Below are 25,711 nucleotides of genomic sequence, written 5' to 3'. Positions count from 1 at the left end.
AATATAAATAAATAAAATAAAGGTATTGTGCCCATCTACAACTAAAATAAATTCTTAAAAAAAAAGAAGAAGAAGAAGAAGAAGACACTTCAGCATATTTCTCCCTATGCCGGCCCCCCTCCCCCACAAAAAAACCTGCCACAACCACAGCCATCTTTACTCCCAGACACTCTGTCCAAAGGTCTCAGAGCTGCCCCCAATTCATTTTCCCTTCATGACAGTCCAGGCCTCCAGCAAGTTCTCTTGGATATTCTTTATAACATACCCAAGGCCTGAACACTTCCCAGACTTCTGCCATCCACTGGACTATAGGCACCATCATCTCCCACATGGATGAGGCCAGTGACCTCCTTACCAATCTCCTACAGTTGCCCTACCACATACCCTGCTAGAGGGACACTCCTAAACCTTGTCACTCAATTCAGACCAAGCCTCCCTGAGTTTCAAAGCCCTCCCCTGGCTCCTGATGTAGTAGACTCTTAAAGGCCCCATATCAGTCCACCAAGCTGGACTATGTGGGTCTGTGACAAGGAAAGTACACTGAAAGTATTTAGCAATTTTATAGCCACTTGACATTGCTACACTATACAAACAATAACACAAAATCCTATAGCTGAAATGGACTGAGAATTTAAGGAATGTTTCCTACCAATGTAATCACTTGGTAAGCACTACAGTGGTAGTTACAGAGGCCCCACCCTACTACACTCCCTGCAGGCCTGAGGGCCAGGGTCTATCCAATCCACCACTCTCCCTTACTCAGCTTGTCTCCCTGTTACCTTCCTGTTCTTCAAATACCCTGAGTATACTTCTGCCTCAAGGCTTTTGCACTGCTGCCCCCCTTCCCCAAAGTTCTTCCACAAACCTAACTCCTCCTCCTTCGATGCTTGTGCATACTGCAAACTATCTTCCCTGCTCCCCACAAAAACTTTAAAACATTCCCAGAGTTTTTTTATTGCTGTTTTTTGTATGTTTGGGGGGTGTGTGCTTTTGCTATTTTCCAAGCATGCATCATCATGTAATAAGCTATTTAATTTATTTGTGTTGTGTTTTCTTTTCCATTACCATGTAAGTGCCATAAGGGGCTGGGGGCTCTGCTCTGTGTTTGGCACATGGTGCCTGGCAGAATGGAAATGCAATAAACATTGCAATGGAAGAATGTTGGGGCCAGAGTGCAGGGTTGGCCAGCAGAAAGACAGAACACAAAGCCTTGTGTTCAAGTAAACCTGAGGTCTGAGGTGCTTCTGTGGGAAGACAAGGACCTGCACAGACTTGGGGAGTTGAATGGGCAGAGCTGAAGGACAGTGACCGCAGTTTACCAGGGAAGGCTTTGTCTGCCACAGCAAAAGCTTAGAGATGATCCTGCAGGGAACCCATCATGTAAAGGGGCATCTGGCCCCAGGGCCAGAGTAGTATTTATTTATTTGCTTGCTTGTTTGCTTATTTTTGGTACTGGGGACTGAACTTAAGAGCATTTTACACTGAGTTTCATCCCCAGTCCTTTTTTTCTTTTTCCTTTTTTGAGACAGGGTCTCATTAAGTTGCTGAGATTGGCCTCAAACTTTCAATCCTCTTGTCTCAGCCTCCCAAGCTCCTGGCTTTACAGGCATGCACAACCACACAACCTCAGAGCATCATTTATAAAAATGAGGGATGGATTGGGGGGGAGGGGGGCAAGGAAACCACTTAGAAGGCTACACTGGACTGAGGCCAAGGAATGAGATTGAGGGACAGAATTTGAGAGATTTCCAAGGTCAGATCTACAGATGTGTGAGGGCAGTGAAGGACAGGGAGGATGAAATGAGATCTGGCTAAAGAAAGCTGTCCTCAAACACCATCACATCACCGTCCATTAGGGTAACAATCCAAGGCTTGAGAGGCCTTCCAGCTGTGGCTGTAGTACAAGGTGGGCTTCTCAGCAATCTGCCTCCTCTGCTCCTATACCCCTCACAAATCCAGAGTCAAAGCCCCTGTTTTTCATAAGACCTTTTTCTGAATAGCTTGTATTACTCTGATTTCTCCACTGCTAGACTTCAAGTGGATGTGCTCCAAGGAAATTCATAAGTACACATATCTTAAGCACCTACCTTACTCTCAAGGAGGCTCCAAAAGAGAACGGAAAAGAAATATGGGACAAGGCCCCCATCCCCCACCCGTGACAAGGTAGGTGAGAGATGTGGACAGAACCAAACAGTTAAGGATGGAATGCAATTCCACATAACACTTTTTGCCCAAAATTCATCTGGTGCATGAAAAAGAAAAACACACTCATTTTTATCTTTAATTCATACCAGAGATGAAGAAGAGGAGACATCCCATGGGCTATATACCTTGAGCAACTCACCAGATTTGGGGGGTGACTATCCAAACACAGAGAACCACACAGGAGACTGGAGGTACCCAGAAGAGGAGACAGCAGGCCTGATCTTAGTATGCAAATGTCCCAAGAAAGCCAGCTGACCAAGGGGAAAGCCAGAGGGCAGCTAACCAAAAACTAATCATCAGGGCTCAAAACAGACCTTATTGATTATTGAATGGGTAGAACATAGAAAATCAGAGGAGCTCCATGGAGTTCTGCGGGAATCTGCCAAAACAGTCCCTTAATCAATAAGGAAGAAATGGACCTATAACCCATGGGCCTTTGGGTAACTCTTCCAAACAAACTTTGATCCTGACATTCTTGATGGTACAAACCTAGTCCTCCTTACATTGTTTAACATCATTTTAAGACAAGCCAAAATCATGTCAAAGCCAAACTCCTATATAAACTGTTAGGGGAAGCCAGGGGCATGAAGGAAAACATTCCAGAATTAAATATAGTGATCACACAATCCAAGTCAAACAAGCTATTGCATTAATGAGGCATGAAGGAACAGTAACTATCTCCAGGGCTAAATAAAACATGGCCACCTTATCGGGGAAGGTGCATAAAGGCTTGCTATCAGTACCCTCTACTAAGTAGAAGAGATAATTTTTTTTTCCAAGTGGGAACCGCCCCGTCGGGAGTAAAGGGAGCTCAGACAGAGCATTTTCTTGTGGATGACAATGCAAATCTCTTTCCAGTTTAACCCACAACAGGGTGAGCTCTGACCAGGATACATTATTAATTAATCAAAAGAGAAGCCCCATTTTTAGTTACCCATTGAATTCAGTATCTTCAAATACCTTGACCTAGAATTGACAGTACAGCTAACTCTCTGTTTACCATGATAATGGGGATTTCAGGAATGACAGCAGTTCACTGGGAAGCAAAAACAAGCCCACTGGATGCTTAGCAAGGCATCTTTTAGCACATTAAAGATGCTTCCAATACCATCAAGTGAGGATCTGGTATTTTCTCAGCATTGTGAGGTTTAAATCACACATTTCCACATCAATAAACCAAGTGGTTTGATCCACCACTACTAGTGGCCATCCAGTTTGTCAGAGTGGGGGGCGTGGGGAGAACAGGAGCCATCACCCCATGCCTACCCCTCCTAAGTGAGTGACATGTGAGCAGATGAGGTAGAGCATGAGCTCCTGAGGAGACAGGCAGGACAGGAGTCAAGAGAGAGTTGGCTGTACTGGATCAACAAGCACCCCCCAGCAAGCCGCCCGGCATTTCTAGGAAGGAGAAAAGCAAACCGCCGTCCCACCTCGGGCTGCGCGGTCACAAGTGAGGCAGGGCTGGGACCAGTCGCCATTTGGGCGGGAGGCCAGCCCCAGGTGCGGCAGGAAAGGGTGGCGCTGGCTCAGTGGCTGCAGCTCCTCACTCTGACCCAGCGGGGCCCCTGTGCGGTGCTGGGGGCACAGCGAGGCCTCAGGCGCTGTTGGGCAGGGACACACACACATACACACAGAGAGAGACACACCATTAGAGGATGTGCAGCAGCCCTGCAGGGGGTGTAAGACAAGACCATCCAGGGTCCCAATCACCACACGGTGGTCCCCTCTGCTCAGAAGCTGTGAAGAGCCCACTGACCACATTCTAACCCTAAATATGCAGCTGAAGCTCAAGGTTTGAGGAAACAGGAAAAATTTAGACCTGGAACATTATTTAGTTTAGTAGGGCCTGTGGTTGGAGACCCAGGGTTTAGTTTAAGGAGAGGCCCAATCAAATGACCAGGCTCCTATGCCGCCATCTCACCCCTGCCCCTGGAATGTTCCACAAACTGTTCATTAAACGTGACACTGTTTCAGCTCTGTGCTTTGTATCCTTTGGCTTCTTAAGAATACTGGCTGTGAGAGACACAGAAAAGAAGAGGGCCATTGCCCCTCGGTCATGCATCTCAACCACAACCTCTTTTGACAGAGGAAACCAAAGGACTTTCTTTTTATTTATTTATTTTTGTATATACATGCAAATTTAACCCGAAAGGAAACTTCTGCACATTATAAACCATTTATTTTCTAGTGGTTTCATGAAGGTTACAACCATTGCTTAAAAGGAACAGTTTAAACCAAGAGAAAATGACAATAACTAAAAATGGGACAAGAAAACTCTAAATGCTCCAAGTTTGATAATAACTTAGAATTCCTAGAGGCAGAAAAATCTGACTTTGATATGCAAATTTCTCATTTGACACATTTCTTAAAATGCTGTGGTAACGGGACAAAGTCAAATTGAAACCTGCAAAAGCAGGAAATGTTGGCAAGTGGTCTGATGACAGAACCACTGACTAAGCAAGAGTTGACCGGCTTGCCAAACTACAAATAACTCTTCAAAAAAATGTTTACTGTTATGCTGATATAGTGTTACTAATTCCAGAAAGCATGGGCATAAAAATCTGCATTTTTGTTTTTGTAGTCAGAAAATACAATTTCTGCATTCCCCCAGCTCTATACCTCCTTATCCTTATATAAAAGCCACCAAAGCCAACTATCTCAATGTGGGGTTCGCACCATGGCCACAGAGCACTGGAAGGGTGGAGAAGGGGCACTATTCCGAAGACCTTGGCCAGGATGCCAAACGTGGTTCAGGACATTAGCTTCTAACAGGCCTTAAACTCTACTTCTGCTCCCTAAAATCACTTCCAAACACAGGACAAATACCCAAAGTGAACTGACATGCAAAACCAGAAAAAAGACCAGCCCTGTCCAGTACAGAGACAACCACACAACCAAATCACAGAGCACTCCTTTTGCATGTTTGGAAAAGAGGCCTTGCTCACACTAACAACCTGTAGAGGTTTTTTAGCAATTTTCCCTCTCTACACGAAACAGAAACACCCAATTTCCATGCTCTGTGATGCTGAAGAAGAATACACTGAGCCACTCAAGAGACCTACAGCTCAGTCAACAGAAAAAAAATTTAATACCAGATTAAGGAAACAAGATTACCAAAAAAGAGCATTCATTTCCTCCTAGTTATCAATCAGCTCCCTATTACTTGAGTAGTAGTAGGCAATTCCTATGCTGGCAAACCTTCTCAGAAGAAAAAGCTAATGAGACCTGCCTTGGTGCCCACCTTGTCCTGAGAACCCAGGAAGCGACAGGAGCCACCATGCCCAGATGCACAGAATGAAACCCACAGAGCAGCCAAGGGACTGAAAGCCCTTCTGTGAGCATAACTCAACCCAGACTAGGGCACTGTTGTCTAGTATGCAAAAGCTGAGAACTGAGGACAGAATCAAGTCCTAGAGTGGCTGACACATCCTCAGCCCCAGGCAACCCAGGCTACCTGCTGCCCTGGGTACTGCATCTATATAAGGTGCCCATTTGAGTCAGGGTAGGAAGGGCTTAGATTACTCACAGCCATGATAGGAGGCCGGTGACCCCCCAGCCTTGCCATACTCCTGCTCTGAGTAGCTGGTGGAGAGATTGGGCTGGCTGGAGCCGCGGCCAAAGGTGATCTGGTTGCTGCCCATGCCAGTGGCCACCTGGGCCATGCGCTCTTTGGTTTTGAGAGCCTGGGCCCTCTCAGCCTTCAGTCGCTCCTCATCCTTGAGAAGGGCCACCAGCTGCTTAGACTTTTCGCGCACATTGATGCCCTGGTCCTTGCCGTCACGGTCAATATACTGGAAGTCCTTCAAGGTCTGGATGGCAAAGATGTTCTCACGGCACTGCTGGGCCACACGCTCAGAGCCTGTCTTAATGAGGTAGTCCAGCAGGGTTAGTGCCTTATACACGTGCCTCCAGTTCTTGCCATGGTCATTGAGCCGTTTCCACACCATACTCATGATCTCCGAGAAGGCAACCACGTTATAAGTCAGGTCAGCAATCTCGGTCATCAGAGAGCTGGATGGTCCCCATGGGTCATTGGAGGTGGCTTCCCGGACTTTGATTTCAGCCTCTGAGTAATTGTTCACAATGTTTTTCATCTGTCGTCTGATAGATGAAGTCGTCATTTTTATTTTCTTTGTTACAAATTTAAAGCCCTTCAAAGAGAAACTTTCCTGTTCTCTCTGTAAGTCCACACCCTATGAAGGTCCAGTTTCCGTAACTGAGCTGGAGCAAGAGCCCAGAACAGTCATTTCCTCCTCTGGAGCCTCAGGTCCAAGAAGCTGGAAGCCATGACCTAGAGAGACAGAAAAAGCACCCTGTGACGATGATCTGGTTGCTGATATGAGCACCCTGTGACGGTGGGAGATCCTTGCCCAGACACTTCTGTAAACTGCAGGTATTAGGTAAGAATGGGCAGGTTGTGTGTATAGTCAACATATTCTTGCCTCCTTACGATGTGAGAGAGTCCATTTTACTTTCAAAACTAAGATAAAATCAATAGTGCCAGTAATAATAAGTAAAATTGATAATGTCAGCTAATAATGAGTAAAATCTAAACTCAAGTAAACATTGTAACTATTGTTCCATTTCCAAGAAAGTCTTCCACTAAAATGGCTATTTGGTGGGTTCTATTTTCACTGCTGGGTACTGTGAAAGAATCAGGATACTGGGGAAATTGGTCCTTGATATGTTTATTTTATATTTTACACTGGGGCTTTAATACAGGGCCTCACACTCTACCACTGAGTTATACCCCAAGCTCAATCCTGATAGTTTTAAAATTATATGTAGCCTCTCAATTTAGGGCTATCTTAATCCAAAATGCTCGTTTATACCTCTAAAACTGCTGAACATTGGCCTTGGTCCCCTGGCCTTCTTTCTACCTAGGGGGATCTCCTCAAGAGCTACTTCTTTTCTGACCTTCCCTGCTCGAGAACTAATGAGGGTTCTCTCTGGTCTTCTAGAGCAAGGATGACAACCAACTTTCCCTCCGCCGCTTTCAAGACCCTAGGCATCTGACCCAGCTAACGCAGCCTTAAAACTTCTTAGTTGGAGCCCAACCCCCTCAACTCAATAGAGGAGAAAACTGAGGCCCAGAGATATGCATTCATGAACTCCAATCACATCCATCCCCTTTTCCTCTAGATGAGAAACACTTACGGAGTTAAAGCGGGGTCCACATCTCTGACACAAGGCTCTGGTCCTCAAGTTTGGTGACCCCCATCTGCCTCGTTCACAGTGAGTACCCAGCACCTAGCAAGCACTGTGCCCAACACGAAATAACACTGTTGAATAAATAATATTAGAGATTAGAAAGCGTCCTTATCCTCAAGAAGGCTATAATCCTGCAGAGGATAAAGGTTCCTCATCTATAAAATGAGGATTCTAAGGCCCAGAAGACTTCAGAGATGGCCACAGATTAAGCAGAACAACTGGAGACTAGACAGAAAGTGAGGGGCTCCAATCATCACTACCACTTGCTTGGCCATTTGGGTTCCTTCAGGCCAGGATCTCTGTCTTGCTTATCAAGCTTGTGAAAACTACTGTCTCATAAATAATCTGTTTCTATAACAAAAAAAAAAAAAAGAAAAAGAAAATCACTGTCAACTGTCTGGCAGAAAAAGTCACCCAGCTGGGCCAGCATCCTTCTCTAGATATATCCCCTGTATAGTCCAGGACCTGCCACCTCCTCTTGAAATGGCCTTTCCTCTCCACCATGCTGCTGTGCTATTTCTACTAGAGAAACAAAGACAGTCTCCATTTTCTCATCTAAAGCTCAGATGGGCAATAAACCTATCAAAATAAACAAGTAAACAAAAGGATGGCACAGGAAATATAATGGCCACTTTTCATATCACCACACAAGAAAGGGACAGCTCACAAAGTTTCATCCACCATCTCATGATCTCAAGTACGCTCAGGATTCTGTCTCTGACTCTGTCTCTGCCTCTGTCTATGGCCACAGAAATGGCTTTGGTTGAAGGCAGGCATGTTCTGCCTCTCTGCCCACTTGGCCAGCTCTTGTGAATCCTCCAAAGCCTATCAGAGGACCAGAGATAAAAATATTTTTTTTTATAGTGACCTGCATATTTGCTTTAAGTAGGCTTTTCATTCATAGGGCAACATATACTACTGGCAGAAATGGGACGGGTCTGACAAAGGGAAAAAGAACACTCTGATTTATAGTGAGTATCTCCCAGCTTACAGAGTACATATTGTGTTGATGAGTATGGTAACACATACCTGTAATTCCAGCAACTGAAGAGGCTGAGGCAGGAGGATGGCTAGTTTGAGGCCAACTTAACAAGATCCTGTCTCAAAATAAAAATTAAAAGGACTGGGGATGTAGCTCAGTGGTAAAATGTCCCTGCCCCTAGGTTCAGTCCCCAGTATCAACAAAAGGGATAGGGGGAGGGGTGATAGCTATGTGTCAAAATCAGTAGTAATGTTCAGATGCACTTATAGGGGCCCTACTATATGCAAGGGACCCTAATACTTCTCAACTGGGCGAGATGACTGCCTCCACTCCAAGAGAAGTGGGCCGAGCTGGGATTCTCCCTTACAGAGGCCTCAACACCTCTCTCCATAATTCAATTAAGCACTAGAGCAAATAATGTTGGTAAAAAGACCTTGAATGGTTGAGAATATCTTAGGAAAAAAGAATACTTCCCCAAGGGAGAAACATACCCTGGGTTCTGCTACCCTCCTCTAGTCCCACCATCTTACAGAGTGCCACATGGCAGAAGTCTAACAGCTGGGCCCAGCATCCTCCAGCAGACTGGGGTCAACTGTGAAGCCCCATCAGGGCTTCCACTGGGCCTAGTAAGCCTGTGACAAAGAAAAGACAGTGACTCCTGTGAGCAAGAGCCAGAGTGCCTCTGTTTCTTTGACACTGACCAGGGAAGGAATGCTGAACAATTCAGATGTCAGGTCTGTTGACCAAGGTGGGGGTCTTTCTTTAACAGGTTCAAATTGCACAGACACCTGTTGGTGGTCTCTGAAATATTCAAGCTTCCTAAGGAAAAAGCTAACAAAATATGCACTACAGTCTGAAAAATAAAGACCATATAATTGATATAACTTTCTGCTATCTTCTTAAAGCTTATAGAAAGAGCAGCCTTCAGAATTAGCAGATGCTAAGAAGGGAGAGATCTGGGGATAAGATATGCCCACTAGTTGAAAAGGCACCAAAGGTGCCTCAGGGACCGTGTTTCCAGGTCAACAGGGCTATGTACCTTATCCAAGCAAGATGCTGCAAACTGAAACTTCCAATTCCAACTTAGGGTGACCTCAGCCAAGCTGCAGGACCCTGGCAATGACCACAGGCACAGAACACCTGAACCTCCATGACTTTGACAAACTGAGCCATGTACACCCCAGACTCTAATTTTCCCATTTCAAACTTCTCCTCTTCAACCCCAGGACTGGATTGTAAATACTTAGTGATTCTTCTTCAGCAAATATCTGCCAAGACACCTTCCCAAAAGCAAGCTCCCACCCTCCAACACGTGTTCCTCTACCTCCCAAGGACATATCCTATTATTCCAAAACCTGAGTTTTTGGTTTTGTTCTCTCTTCTCAATAGTTTGCTTGCTCTACTTTCCAAACTTTCCCTCCCAGTTTGCCAGTTCTTCCATTTCCAGCCTGCTGAGCACATGCAAAAGCCACTAGAACAGGAATTTGTTACCTCCTGGGCTCCTCACTTGGTTTAAACCTAGGAATTATGACCAATTCACAAATGTGAACCACATCTTCAGGACTCCAGGCCAGATATGGGGAAGACAGCGGGACAAGGAGGAGTTGTGAGAACGGGAGAAAAATAAACTTTGTTAAAAATTCACATAAAAGAGAACTCCCCCACTGAAAGGTGGGAGAACTTCTTTTTATAAATTACATACTGACAAGTAAAGGGACAATGTCATTGTGTGACTTTGTACAATTCTGTTATACATACATACATTTATTTATGGTACCAGGGACTGAATTCAGGGACACTCTAATACTGCACTAAATTCCCAGTCCTGTTGATTTTTTTATTTTGAGACAAGGCCTCATTAAGTTCCCCAGGCTAGCCTCAAACTTGTGATCCGCCTGCCTCTGACTTCCAAGTAGCTGGGATTACAGGCGTGTGCCACCATACCAGGCTGAGATAGCCACTCTTAATCACTGTGAGTCAATAAAATTCCAACCAACAGCAAAAAATCTGAACATCCTAGCTGGCCTGGGGATGTTGCAGAATTTGGCCCAGAGCTGGTGGTAAAGATCACTGGCAGAGCATTTGCCTGGTGTATTGGGTGGTCCTGCATTTAATTCCTAGCACGACAAACAAACAAAAAGAATGATTTGTTAGCCTTTTTGGAAGTCCTTGAGAGTTTTAAGGACTCCACCATCAAAATCCACAATATTTTTGGTATGGAAAGAAACACTCATTTCTCTACATTTTATCTCCAGAACTAAAAGCCTTCTTCTAAGCCAAATATTTAATTTTCAGCCTGGAAATGGAATCTGCTGGTTTTACCTGTGCAACAACCATCTCCAATTGTCTTGGAAAGGGTGCCTCAATCATTCTCAGGGATTGGCCAGAAGGAGGCTCTGGTCTCAGGCAGGGTCAATTAAAGCACCAAAGTCCCCCAGCCTGGTGGTATATTGACAATCCAGATTAGGCCACCTGGAACCCTCTCTGGATGGGACCTGAGACAAATGGGAGGCCAGGAGGTTGCTAAGCTGCTAGAAGCCACCACAAGACCAGGGTCAGAGGTTACCTAAAACTGAAATAAGTACAGGAGAAAGCAAGAAGAGGGTGAAAGAAAGGGTGAAAGACATTGCATCATTTGTACCTCTAGGTTCATCTATATCTGAAGCCATTCATCCCTTCTCATGTAACTGAGAAGTCATTTGTAACTTTCAGTGGGGTTTTTGTCACTTGCAACTGCATGTCCTATGCAACAAGTGCTTGAGAGGACAAGAGGAGGAAAGCCAGCAACAGCCAAAGAGAGCATGGTTGTTCCTTCAGCTCCCAGTGGGCTTCAAGCAGAAGTGTAAAGACAATGCCAGGCTCCCCCACAGAGACTGACATAGAAGGCTGTGTATTCCCAGGGATTCTCAGCACTCCCCAGTGATGAAGCTTCCCCAAAGTCTGGGATACTCTACTTTTTCACAAGAGCAATGTATGATGGGATCCATAAAGTAACTGAATTAAACAACTAATAGGGGAATAACAACCCAAGGATGATATGCCCCTGGAGGCAAGAAGTCTATAAAAATGTGCTCCAAGGACATGTAGAGTTGAATAGGGAAATTCCTTTCAAATCTGGTACTCCTGATCATGAGGGACAGATTCTTCTTGGTTCTGAGTCACCTAGTCAGTAGGACACTGTCAAAACATGGTGACTTCACCTGTGCTTCCTAAGGAAATTCTGGGCAGTTACTTTTCAGTTCCATTATCAAGGATAAAGCCCTGCTGTGAAGAAATAGCAACATCTGTCCCTCAATACCCTCTCCCTAAACCTAACAGTCACAGGACTCAACAGTGACTGTAGCAAATCAGTCCCAATCAATACATATGATTGAGTGGATTGACTGAACATCCCACATCAGGTGGCAGTTCCTATGACTTCACACATACTTCATCCTTCTAAAAGCAGATGACAGAATGAGCTTGAGAACGGACATGTCCATGTTTCCCCCAGTGTCACACCTGTATGTCCACAGCCCATATTTATCAGAACCCCCTAGGAGCCTGTGAAAATCCAGAGATAGCAAAGAAGTAGAACCAAGAGGATGCTGCATTCTTAACAAGCTCCCCAGATGATTTTAGGCACACTGAGGCGGGGCCAGGGGTCCGGGGTGTGATGCACAGGAACCGGAAATGTGGGTGACACTCTGCAATCCTTGATTAACTGGCTCTGTTTCCCTTTATGTGCCATCTATGAGAAAGCAAACACTTCCATCTTCCTCCTGGGGAAAAGGGTACAAGGCCCTTTACAAGGAGGCCCAGTCAGGGGTAGCTGAGACAGCAGCTCACATGACAGACCCTCCAGAAGACAACAGCCCAGTCAGGACAATATGGACAGTACCACATTCTTTTCAACAGTAATCATTTCAGCCTAAAGAGAAAGGACTATTATGGTTCTGCTTCAGCCACGTTAGCATTAACTTAAAGCCTAAGAACTGTGGCTCATGTAGAAGCAGGGAGAACTTCCTTTATTTCCCTCACCAGGAAAAACAATGAGCTTCAGCCCAAATGCAACACCTTCTTCACTAATGGAACCTGAGCATCTTCATTCCAATGACTTCTTGTTGATTAGAGAAACCAAAACCAAACTTTATATTAGTATCTGAAAATTGGAATGGAACCACATCATTTGCCCCAGCTATCCCACTCCTTGGTTTATACCCAAAGGAATTAAAACCAGCACACTATAGTGACACAACAACATCAATATTTATAGCAGCTCAACTCACAATAGCTAAACTATGGAAGCAACCTAGGTGCCCTTCAACAGATGAATGAAGAAAAAAAATGTGACATATATACAAAATGGAATATTACTTAGCCTTGGAGAAGAATGAAATGATGGCATTTGCTGGTAAATGCATGGAGCTAGAGAATATCATGCTAAGTGAAATAAGTCAATCCTAAAAAACCAAAGGCCAAATGTTTTCTCTGATATGCAGATGTCAATTCACAATAAGGGGGTATGTGTGCTAGGGAATGATATTAGGTAGGGAATGGATTAGGTAGAGGGGAAGGGGGGGAAGGGGGTGTGGAGTAGGAAGGATAGTAGAATGAATCAGACTTTATCAATCTATGTACATATATGACTACATAACCAGTGTGATTCTACATCATAAGCAACCAAAAGAATAAGAAGTTATACTGCATTTATGTATGATGTGTCAAAAATGCATTCTACTGTCATATATAACTAATTGGAACAAAAAAAAAAACCTTTGCATTCATATTCTTAAAAATTTTTGATGGAAAACAAACATTTGACTTTGCTTTATATATGGTAGGCCAGGTAAAGTTAAACTGCCCACACTCATTTCTCTGGAGTATAAGTTCACCTATATCAAGGTGGAGATGTAAAGAGCTGACTGTGTAGGGACAGCCAAGCCCCATGCTAATCAACATCACCTTTCAGGTAAGTAGGAGGCCTTCTAACAAGAAGCCACCTGGGCAGCTTCTCCCAAGATCCGTCAGTCATTCCAACAAGCACAAGAGAGCTCAAGTATACATCAGATGGCCTCCTGAAACTTTAAGTAACCTTACTTTTCCTAAAAGCAGCAATCAAGTGCCAAAAAACATGCCAAAGAATTTCACTGTTCTTTACCAACTGTTTTGTCTCTGGGAAGGGCCACCCATGAATACAGATTATATTAGTGGTGAAATGTGGGGTGTTTTTGTTTTGTTTTGTTTTGTTTTGTTTTTCTGGGGGGTTTTTTGTTTGTTTGTTGTTTTGGTACTAAGGCCTGAACTCGGGGCACTCAACCACTGAGCCACATCCCTAGCCCTATTTTATTTAGAGACAGGGTCTCACTGAGTTGCTTAGCGCCTTGACATTGCTGAGGATGGCTTTGAACTCACGATCCTCCTGTCTCAGCCTCCCGAGCTACTGCGATTACAGGCATGCACCACCGGGCCCTGCGAAATGTGGTTATTTTTAAACACTGTGTGAAGCAAGGGCAGGGTCAAGAGACCTGGTTCTGGTTGTTGCTGCTGACCCAGGGAATGCAGCATGATGAGCTGCAACCTCCTGAGTCGAGGATCAAACACCCTGACAACTGCACAAAGGGGACACCTAAAGCAGACATTCAAGGAAAACAAGCAAACTTTTAATATTCCTCTACCTCCTTTCCACCCTTCACCCTTATTCAATAGTTTTGCAAATGACCAAATCAAGGACAGTATTCTTTTAAAATCATGAAAAAGGTGCTAGGGGTGAAGCTTAGTGGCAGACTGCTTGTCTAGCATGAAGAACACCTTGTTCTCCCCAGCACTGGGAGGGGAGAATAAATCATGCAAAAAAGCAAATGATGTGCAGTGGTACAAAGAGACCAGATTTAGGAGAAACAGGGAAACATGTGGACCAAGATGCAATGCTGTAACTGCTCTGCAGCATCAAGGAAGCCAGTGACCAGGGTCCTTGCTTCTAAAATGACAGAGGTAAACCAGATGTTCTTCCCAAACCTTTCAGTTCCAAAAGCCACGGTTCTGACCAGTGGCCCTGTTCCCTGCCATCTCCATGGTGTCATGGGGAGCTCAGCCACAGGTCACAGTCTAAGGGACTAAAACTCAGGCCACAAGCCAATCAGACAGATGTTTCTATAGGCCTAGGGGCTCCGTGGGAGGGCAAAGGAGGGCTTCCCTTTGGGGTTTGGAAGTGTGAAGAGCAGCCCTCAGAATTCCTCTCCTCTCCCAGGAAAGCAGCATGCGATCCCCAAAGAGATTTCCGTTTTTAACACACAGTGACTCTGCCACTGGAAACATCACTGATGAAAGACAATGGGGCCACACACACCCAGAGACTGGGTCCCCTCCCCAAAGCAGGCCATGCTATGGATTACCATTGCTAGGCAGTACAACTTTCCAGCCTGAGATGTTTGAAAAAAAAATGACAAGCTGCATGGGAAATTTTCAAGTTCCCATGATTTTGTGCTTAATTTAGACCTGGTTGTGGTAGTGCTAAGTGCTGGGCTGTCACCATCTCCAGAAGCCAGAGAATGTGGAAGTACAGAGGGGTGAGCCACAGGGCCCTCAGCCAGGCGTCCACTGTTTCTGGGTTTCCAACACCACTGTGACTTCACTCTTCTCAGAGGGAGCACAGGATTCGAGCCAAGAAGGAATCTGCCAAGGAACAGGTGTTTTCACCCTGTGCGCACAAGAACACAGCTCAAGAAAAGTGAATGGTCAGCTCACCTCTACCCTACAACCAGTACTTCTGGGAGGGGCTTGGGTTCCCCACAGCAGCTGTGGAGAAGCCAGAAGGAGCCAGGTAGATTTCTGCAGGCAGCAAAGGGAGCTACTTCCACAGACTTCTGGTTATGATGGCTAATGTCCCCGAGTCTCACAAGATGACCTTGGTTCCCAACTCATCTCACCATCACTGGGACTGGAGGGATGAGCCAGAACCTCAGAGATCAAAAGTACAGATTCATCTCAGATATGCTCAAATGAGCCAAACCATCCTAACTTTGGGCCCCTGGGGTTCCCTGAGGAAGGGCCGGTCCTGAAAGTTAACTCTTTCTGTGCCACCTGTGTGCTATACTCTCTTTTCCAGTCACTTTATTTTTTTTTTTTTGGGGGGGGTACTGAGGATTAAACCCAGGGGTGCTTTACCACTGAACCACATCCCAAGCCCTTTTTATTTTGAAATAGGATCTTGCTAAGTTGCTTAGGGCCTTGCTAAATTGTTGAGGCTGGTATCAAACTTGTGATTCTCCTGCCTCCACCTCCCAAATTGCTGGGATCACAGGGTGTGTGCCACTGCATCCTGCTCCAGTCACTTTTCTTATTATTGGAACAATATGTTGCTGTCACTCCAAAGAAACCTGCCTGCCAGACAGGTTTCTGTCTTGAGTTCTACCGCACCTCCTTTTTCTTCTGCCAAGTCCTTGTCCTTCCTGTGACTGTCACTGCCTGGCTCCTTGTCACTCAGATGTCAGCTTAAACACTGCCTCCTCAGAGGCAGTCAATTCACCAGTTCACATTTTGAGCAGAGCCCCTCCTCTATCTGACTCTGGCTCTACCTGCCTTCATGAGGGCAGAGCCCTACCTGCCTCTTTACCACTGTCTCTCCAATACCTAGAACAGCATCTAGCACACAGTAAGTGCGCAATAAGCACCTACCATATGAATGACACAGTAGCCAAAGATTAAAAAAAAAATACATTATCCCACCTACTCAGGTACACCTTGATGCTATTCTCCTAGTTCTGCTTTCCTTTGGTCTCTCTCTCTCAAGTAAGAAAATAGCTGCTATAATGCCTGCCCAGTAATACACCACCAGGAAACAGTCATGGTCACACCTGGTACTTAATAAGTGCTGATTACAAAATGAACAGCTGCTGAAGCCTGCACCCAACAAGGTTGGGGCACCAAGGAGCAGCCACCCACTGCCCTTCCCAGCCTGCACACTCGGAAGCAACACCAGCTGGCCTGGACAGCATTCAAGGGCTCAAATGGGTAGTCTTTCCTCCCACCACAGGGACCAGCATCCTGCCTTTCCAGCTGTGTGGCCTGAGGCTAGAGGATGCACTCTTCTGAGCTTCTATCTCTACATCTGGAAAGCAGAAGCAATGAACATCAGCTGCTGTGCCAGCTGCTGGGGGACTGACAAATGATAGGCATCCAAATATCTGCTTCCTCTTCCCTGGCCTGTCCAGGTACATATGTCTATAGGGATGCTTCTCAGCAGGTCCCTGAGGCCAATTTGGCAGGACTTGAAGCCCACAGAGGCTTCTCCCTGACAAGAAGCAAGGTGGAACTGGCCTGGCAGCACAGTAGATTTACCATGCGAGTCTCTCCTTCCAGACATGCACACAACCTGCTAACCACCCTCAGTGGTCCTGCCTGGTGTTCTCTGCAGCTGGCATTCCCAAAGTCTCAACTGTGCTAGCTCTCTGATATTAGTAACAGATCAGAACTAGAAGAGTACTAGAAAATAGAAGGGGTTCTCCAAGTAGAAATAGCAAATTCTCTGGCTGTGGCAGCACACACCTATAATCCTAGGGGCTTGGAAGGCTAAAACAGGAGGATCATGAGTTCTAAGCCAGCCTCAGCAATGTAGAGAGACCTGTCTCAAAATATAACATAAAAAAAGGGCTGGGAATATGGCTCAGTGGTAAAGCATCCTGGGTTCAATACTTAGTACAAAAAAAAAAAAAAGCAGCAGCAAGCAAATTCTAACTAAACCCTTACTATGCACTTCACAGGTGTTTACTCTTTGGCTCTTCATAACAATTCTACAGGAAGTTATTCTTATCTGCATTTTACAGAAAAGGAAATTAACAGAAAGGTTAAGCAACTGGCCCAAGGCTGCACTGCCAGCAAATGGTAGACCAGGATCTGATCCCACCTCTGTGGCTTCTGGTCTCACCCTCTTAACCCTTATTCTTTTTTCTTTTTTAGTTTTTGTTTGTTTGTTTGTTTCCAGTACTGGAAATTGAATCCAGGGCATATACTAGGAAAACAGGCTACCACTGAACAATATCCCCAGCCCAAATCCTATTCTTATTCTTTCTGGCTTTAAATAAATCCGGCAATGAAAACTGTAAGAGCCAGATAGAATGGAGCACATCTGTAATCCCAGCAATTCAAGCAGCTAAGGCAGGAGATCAGAAGACTGAGGCCAGTCTCAGCACGTTAGTGAGACCCTGTGCCCCAGGATTCAATGCCCAGTACCCAAAAAAAAAGAAAAAAAAAAGTCACAAAAACAACAAATTTTTCCTTGCTAAATCTTCAAGCCTGAAAAGGCCCCTCTTATCTAGATGTTTGGAGCCAGAAAACTTCAGGGAAGCATAAAGTTTTCCTGGTCTGTTCAACAAGCCACAGGAGATTCTTTCCGCAGCTAGCTCACCAAGTCCAGAAAACAGAAGCAAACCTCCTGCAGTGGGCTGGGCCTCAGGACTCACCATGTACAGACAACAAGGCCCAGGGCTGATTAGTGCCAGACCAGGATCAGAACCTGGCATTCCCAGCTCCTTCCAGGGCAGCTGCAAAGGTGAAGGGGCTGTGACATTCTTCAAAGAAGGCTCTCCCTCAAAATACGTAAGGTCTATAAACTGGCAATACTGTGGTCTCAGTTAGGAAGAGTCTGAGACACCATCATACAGACTCCAAAATGGCTCTTGAAAATGTATTTCTCTAAGCTTCCATTCTTCAATAAATTATGTCCCTTTGGCTATAATAATGTCTTCTACTAGATCAGTCACATCAAATTTAGTGACCTAAGAAGTCTGCATTGCTCCTTTGAAATGGTCCTTGTCACTCAGAATAAAAAGAAAAAAAAAATGGTCCTTTTTATGCTACAAGGTAAACTTCCTTTTTTGGTACAGGATAAAAATATTACTTCCCTCATTCCTCTGCTGCTGGAGACATTCCCAGTGTTTTATTTACTCTGCAACACTGACTGGCTACCTTGGGAGGAAATGTTCCTTCCTAAGTCTTAAACGTCAGAGTTGGCCCCAGAAAAGGCGGGTGTCAGCCCTAATGTTTTCTTGTTGCTCTTCTGTTTGCTTAAATGTTTTACTAGGTACTATTGGGTAATTTAAGAGCATATGTGTAGCCAGGCACAATGTCGCACGCCTATAATCCCAGCTTCTCAGGAGGCTGGAGCAGGAGATCAAGACCCTGTCTCAAAATTTTTAAAAGAGAGGTGGTGGGGCTGGGGATGTAGCTCAGTGGGAGTACTTAATCCCCAACACTGAAAAAGAGAGGGAGAGAGAGAGAATTTGTGCTTCATGGAAGCACAAATGAAAAGAGCCCACAACCCCTCAAGATCTAGAATACCCACCAGCGTTCACATGGGGCCCCCTTCTCTCCTCACCTCCTCTGGGGGGCAGAGAGCAAACAGTCTTGAGTTCTAGGTTTTCACTCTTGCTATTTACTTATTATTTTTATTATTTTGAGGTGGGAGTCTAGCTATGTTGCCCAAGATGGCTCCTGTCTCAGCCTCCTGAATAGCTGGAACTAGAGGCATGTGCAACATGCCCAGTTAGTCCTTTGCTTTTAAGGGGAAAAAAAAAAAAGCTGGGGGTGGTGGCACACTCCTGTAATTCCAGCAACTCGAGAGGCTGAGGCAGGACTATCACGAGTTCAAAGTCAGCCTCAGCAACTTACTGAGGCCTTAAGTAACTTAACAAGACCCTGTGTCAAAACAAAAAGGGCTGGGGATATAGGCACCCCTGGGCTCAATCTCCAGTTTCAAAGAAAGAAAAGAAAAGACTAACTGGATCACAAACATTATAAACCTAAACATCATATGGTCTTCCGCCACTTTCTTGTGTTTCTTCCCTATTGCTCCATATAGAAGCTGCAGCTCATTCACTTTCACGCTGTAGAATATGACTGTGTTACTATTTTTTTTTTAAAGAGGGAGAGAGAGAGAGAGAGAGAGAATTTTTTGATATTTATTTTTTAGTTATCGGCGGACACAACATCTTTGTTTGTATGTGGTGCTGAGAATCAAACCCGGGCCACACGCATGCCAGGCGAGCACGCTACCACTTGAGCCACATCCCCAGCCCCTGTGTTACTATTTAATGATGTGCCTCTCCTGCTCCTATGGATGACATCTACATTACCTAAAGATTTTTGCAATCACAAATATCTCTATAATATACAGGTGTGTCTCCCGGGATACCTGTAACAAGGTTTTCTAGGAGTATGTTCCTAAGAGGAGAACTGCTCATTCATAGAGGACAAAATGCTCTCTATACTGTTATCTTTTTCTTCTGGTATTAGGAATTGAGCCCAAAAGTGCTCTACCACTGAGCCACACCCTAGTCACTGGGGGGATTACATCACCCCACAAGGCTCTGCACTGCATCTTTTTAAAATAGATTTTTTTTTTTTTAAGAGAGAGAGAGGTAGAGAATTTTAATATTTATTTATTTTTTTTTTTTAGTTATCGGCAGGCACAACATCTTTGTTTGTATGTGGTGCTGAGGATCGAACGCGTTCCAGGCGAGCACTCTACCGCTTGAGCCACATCCCCAGCCCTTAAAATAGATTTTTAACCTTTATTTTTTGTTTATTTGGGGGGTTTTGTTTTTTATTTTTTAACCTGCTGCTGAGGATGGAACTCAGTGCCTCACCCATGGAAGGCAAGCGCTCCACCACTACCATAGCCTCAGCCCCTGCACCCTATCTTCAAATTATCTTTGCTCTCCTATTTTATAACATTGTTTTGTCATCACAAAGATGTATCAATAGTTAAGATGATACTAGATATGACTTTACACACACTCAAAGAAGTGTGTTAAGAAGGCAACATTAGCAGGCTCAGGGTATTTACAGAAGCACAAGATGTGAACTCCAATTTGGGTAGGGAACAGCAACCCCTCAAAGGACAACAAAAAGAGACTCCAAACTGGGTGCTCCAGGCAGCTCATGAGAAGACCTGGATAGACATGGGGCTATCAAGTGCACCTGTGGCAATAATATGGACGAATGAGAAGAATAAAAGAAGAGGTAGAGCAGAAGTCCTCAGGGAGTGACACAGAGAAAGCAGAATGGGACAGACACACCAAGATATAGGCCAAGGTTGCATGGCCAGGGCCTCCTCACCAGAGATGCTAAGACATGTAGACTTGCCAACTCTGGTTATTCACCTTCAAGATTCTTGCCTTCTGGGCTGGGCTGGGGCTCAGCAGTAGAGCACTCGCCTGGCATGTGCAAGACCCTAGGTTCAATCCTCAGCACCACATAAAAATAAATAAGTAAAATAAAGGTATTGTGTCCAACTACGACTAAAAAATTCACACACACAAAAAAAAGATTCTTGCCTTCTCCTCCAAAGAATTAAACAGCTACCATTGATAAAGCATTTACTGCATGCCCTACACTCTTGGGAATCATTGTCAGTGAATCATTACTACAAGCCATACCACTGTCTGCTGAATATTTTTAAGTTAACATGCTTTTAAGTTTAATACTCATTTGAATGACAACATCTGACATCAGGTATCACTACTATGATATTAGGAGGTATCTTTTTTTTTTTTTTGAGACATAACCCTGCATAAAATTCAATAAAGGTGTGCACAATTCAGTGTTTTCCCTCTCTTTCTCCCTCCACACCCTCCCCTCTCTTTAGTATACCCACAATGTTGTGCAAGCATCATGACTTTTTTTTTAACTCTCCTTGTGGTACTATGGATTGAACACAGGGGCACTTTACCACTGAACTGTACTCCCAGCCCTTTTTTTATTTTTTTGAGACAGGGTCTCACTGAATTGCTCAGATTGGCTCAAACTTGCTATCCTTCTGCCTCAGCCTCCCAAGTCACTGGGATTACAGCATGCATGACCATCATTACTAATTCCAGAACATTTTCATCATCCCCAATAGAAACCCATGCGCTTTAGCAGGCACTAGCCACTGTCCACTCCCAGATTCCCTGGCAACTACAAATCTACTTTCTGAAACTATAGATTTGCCTATTCTGGATATTTCATTTATATAAATGGAATCAAATAATATATGGTCTTCTGTGTGCAGCTTCTTTCACTTAGTATCATGTTTTGTTATTTGTTTTTTGTTATTGGTGTTAACGATTGAACTCAAGGCCTCACACATGCCAGGCAAACACTCTACTCCTGAGTTACATTCCAAGCCTCTGGAATCATCTTTTAAAGGTTCATCCATGTAGCATTATGTATCAGTACTCCGTATTTCTTTTAATGACAGAATAATTTTCCATTGCATGGATATATCACATTTTGTTCATCCATTCTTTAGTTGATGGACATTGGGTTATTTCCAGTTTTTTATCTGTTTTTGTGTGGATATATGTGTTTTCAGCAATCCTGGGTATATATATACTGCGATTGCTGTATTCAATGTTAACTAGATGTGTAATTCTTTGAGGAATTGCCAAAGTACCTTGGCATTTTTAAGATAAAGAACTATTAAAACTAACAACATTCAATTGCATGCCACTTAAAATTATGTTGGGAAATACTGCTGAAGGCAAAGCTACTAAAGCTGGGTTTTGTTTTGTTTGGGAGCAGGGAACTGACGTGGTCAGAACGGTATTTCTGAAATCCTCATCAAGCAATGGGGGAGAAAGGACAGGGGGAGGAGTGAAGACAGGAAGACACTTAGTCGCCAGAACAGAAAGAGAAGACACTGGGGCCTGAATCTGGGTGTGGCAGAGGAATGAGAAAGAGCAGGAGATAGCCAAAAACACAGAGTAGGAGAAAGAGCACTGACAACCAAAAGTCAGGATGGGTGGAGTGAAGGGAAAGGAGTGGCAAGGAGGACAAAAAGTTCCCTTAACAGAAAGTAAAGGTGGAGAGGTTTCAGGGGAAGGGAAGCGGCAGACTATTTAGCGTTTTATTTCAGACAAATGTAGCTGGAGGTGCTGGCAAAACAGACAAGGAGAATGAAGGCAGCTGGCACCTAAGACTTGCAGGAGGGGAAATGGGGCCAGCATGTTTATCCAGGTGGATCATGTTGAGGGCCAGGGGAAGGAGCATAGGAAACCTGGGACAAGGAAACAAATCAGGAAAGAGTGAGTGATAGCAAAGGCCAAGAAGGGACAGGAACAAGATGGACACAGGAGATCCATTCATGGCCAGGGAAGCAGAAGGCAAGAGGGGCACCGCTTTTTGCATCTGTGCAGAGTAGTGCAAGGCTCCGGAGGACCATGCCTTCTCCTACTAATGACCACCAAGAATGGTTCAGATGCGCTTGTACACATCTCTGCGTAATGCAAGTCTCAGAAGGAAACTGAACCCACCACCCCTGACTACTATGCAGCCCATCCAAACATTTCCTATCCCTCTAGGGGGCCCAGGATCCACCATCTGTTGTTCAGCTGACAGAGTCAGAAGCCTTGGAGCTAGCCTGAACTTTTGGCTCTCCGTCCACACTCCTTCCTTCCACAACCTGTAGGCTCCTGGGGGACAGCGTCCCTGACTATCTCTTCACCACTCACTACATGCTGGGCCTAGCACAATGCCTGACACACATTTGCTATAGGAATGAATGACTCTGTATTGCCCAAAGCCCCTACCTCCTCACTTCACTCTCCCTCCTCTGAGCTCTCTGGAGCCTCCACACCTTCACCAAACTTCCAAAGCAAGGACCCTTCAAGTGCCCACACTAAATAAGACATGTGCTATCAACACTGTTATAGCCCTAAAAAAAACAAATCAGTGGAAAGATCACAGGTCTGCCCACCACCACTTTTTTAGTCACCTCCATGAACTTCAGTGTCCTCATCCATAAAGCAGGAATGGCAGCCTGTGAGCATCATCAAGATAAAGAACCAGAGAGAGCTGTAGGAAATAAGGCTAAATGTTTTTACTTCTGCTACAGGGGTTCCCATGTGCCCCTACAGATTTTTGATTGGTCTCTTACATCCCACTAGTCCCTTGACCACACAGCTTTGCAAGAAAAGCAAAACAGAGCAAGCTGACATGGAACAGGAGAGGAATTTTTTAGTCTATTTCACACTAAATTTAACAAGCATAAACAAACAGAAGTTTGCATACCATATAATTTTTTTTAATTCTTAAAAGATTAGAAGTATGCTGCCAAATGTCAAAACACAAAAACCAAAAGGAAATGAAAGTTGTTATTTTCCTTCTGGTTTTATCTCCATTAGCCAAATGCTTTTATTCAATCAGTGTTTTCACTGCCATTGTCCTGCTTTGTTTGGAAAATAATAATTGAGGGGTGCATTTCCAGCACTGACAACTGAGTACACCATGGGAATCTGCCCAGTTGTTCCCATGCCCAGAAAATGTTCTCCTTTAGAAACTTCTTGTGCTGAGAGACCGAGGAAGAACTGTTCACTTGCCCTTGAAATATGCACTGGCCACATGGCTGCCACCAACACCCCACCCCACCTCTGGCACCTCCAGCTGTCCCCTCCTCCTTCGGCCACCAAGGAGATAACCAGGTCAATAGAACCAGACTGTCCAGGCCTAGTCATGCAGTGCCCAAAGGCTCCACTGTGGCTGGTGAAATATACCAAGGTTAGAGCTGTAATCCTCTGAGTGGTCAGCACTGGCCCAGGTGGCTCACAGCATCAGTCTTGCTATAGTTCTGTTGGTGAAGCATTCTATAAGTGAAGAGAGGAGACAAACCACAGAGCTAGGATGAGGTTCTGGGCTCTACTAAGTCACATGGCCTCCAATAAAAATGCAAAATGGCCCAATCCTCAATCTCAGTCCAGTATAGTATTACTTCCATGTGGTTGCCCTTCTCTGCTCCCAGATCATCATACTCACCTAGGATGAACCTTGGCAGATATAAAGTCTTCTAACCAAGCAGCTTTCAAGGTCAGTCAACCCATGTAATATCTGTCCTGGAACCCCAATTTTACTAATGAACCTTTTCCAGAGTGACCTGTGTACACTGGGCCTGGAAATGTCCCTTCTCTTCTAGAATATTAGTTCTCTTTCTTTTTTGGGATGTGTATGTGTGTGTGTATACATATACATATATATATTTTTTAGTGGTAGGTGGACACAATGCCTTTTTATTTATTTATTTTTTTTTTAATGCTGAGGATCAAACCCAGTGCTTCACCAGCACTACGTGAGGACCCTACCCAAGCCACAACCCCAGCCCCAAGTATTAGTTCTTTTTTTCTTTTTTTTTTTTAGTTGTAGATGGACACAATATCTTTATTTTTTATTTATTTATTTTGATGTGGTGCTGAGGATCAAACTCAGGGCCTCACATATGGGAGGCGTGTGCTCTACCACTGAGCTACAGCCCCAGCCTGTATTAGTTCTCTTCACCATGAATTTCCAGCTCACTTCCTTTAGGGCCGTCAACAGTTTTCCCAACCCCTCTGAAGTCAGTCATGGCACTGGACTAGACAATAAGATGAGAGAGAAGTAAGGTGTGTCATTCTCTATCAAACATAAAAGGCAAGGTGCCATTCTCCACATTCCCTTCCCACCGTGGAGGTGACAGTGAATGCCTGTGTCAACATGGAGCTTCCTCATCTGCCCAGAGAAAGGAAGGCACAACCACACACAGACTTGTTCACCATGTACATATACAACTATACAACTCAAAATAGCCAGAGTGGAGACAACTTTGTCTACCCACAGAGGAATGAATAAACAAAAGTGGTCTAGCCTTATGGTGGATTATTATTTAGCTTTAAGAAAGGAATGAAGTCCTGACACTTGCTACAACATGGATGAACGCTGAAATGTAATGCTGAGTAGAAGAAGTCAAACCTGAAAGGCCACATATTATGCGTCTACTTACATGGAACATTCAGAAAAGACAAATCCACAGGAACACAAAGTAGCCTGACAGTTGCCAGGGGATAGGGAGAAGTGGAAGGAAGAATGACTGCTTACGAGATACAAGGTTTCTTTTTTGGGGTGATGAAATATTCTACAATAATATTATGCTAATGGTTGCACAACTCTATACTAAAACCACTGAACCATTTACACTACTAAATACCATTTGCACGCTTCAAATGGGTGAACTTTATTGCATGAAACATAAATCATGTACCAATAAAACACTTAACCAAAAAAAGAAAAAACAGAATGAAAGAAGCTTACATCTCCATCATCATAAAGCAAAGTATCCTGAACACACGGCACCAGGGAGGAAATAATCCATACTGTGCCAGGCCACTAGTTAGTTTGCTTGTTTCACATATTGAAGATTAAACACAGGAGTGCCCTACAACTGAGTAACAGCCCCAGTCTTTTTTTATTTTTTTGATTTTATGACAGGGTCTCACTAAGTTGCTGAGGCTGGCCTCAAACTTGTGATCCTGAATTTGTGATCCTCCT

At 44.5% G+C, this 25,711-nt stretch overlaps 1 protein-coding gene across 10 annotated transcripts in view; it reads right to left on the bottom strand.

Annotated features, from left to right (window-relative positions):
* Positions 1 to 25,711, bottom strand: part of Epn2 (epsin 2) — an 89,282-nt gene that overhangs the window by 43,031 nt on the left and 20,540 nt on the right. For 4 of the 10 annotated variants that reach the window (XM_076869489.1, XM_076869490.1, XM_076869491.1 and 1 more), the window contains 2 exons: positions 7,363 to 7,487; positions 5,732 to 6,496 (listed from right to left, as the gene is read on the bottom strand). The exons of 1 other annotated variant lie outside the window; for it this stretch is intronic. In XM_076869489.1, the coding sequence (XP_076725604.1) occupies positions 5,732 to 6,326 (595 nt within the window). In that variant the 5' untranslated portion in view covers positions 6,327 to 6,496; positions 7,363 to 7,487. Of the gene's footprint in view, positions 1 to 2,843; positions 2,847 to 3,635; positions 3,807 to 5,731; positions 6,497 to 7,362; positions 7,488 to 8,445; positions 8,514 to 23,910; positions 24,001 to 25,711 lie in introns of all 10 variants that reach the window. 5 more of the 10 variants (XM_076869493.1, XM_076869495.1, XM_076869500.1 and 2 more) reach the window with 4 other exon arrangements.

This window comes from Callospermophilus lateralis, chromosome 11 (genome assembly GCF_048772815.1).
Source record: "Callospermophilus lateralis isolate mCalLat2 chromosome 11, mCalLat2.hap1, whole genome shotgun sequence".
In the NCBI taxonomy this organism is placed as follows: domain Eukaryota; kingdom Metazoa; phylum Chordata; class Mammalia; order Rodentia; family Sciuridae; genus Callospermophilus; species Callospermophilus lateralis.
The sequence above is the reverse complement of the archived record's forward strand: the minus strand, read 5'-3'. Positions and strand labels throughout refer to the sequence as shown.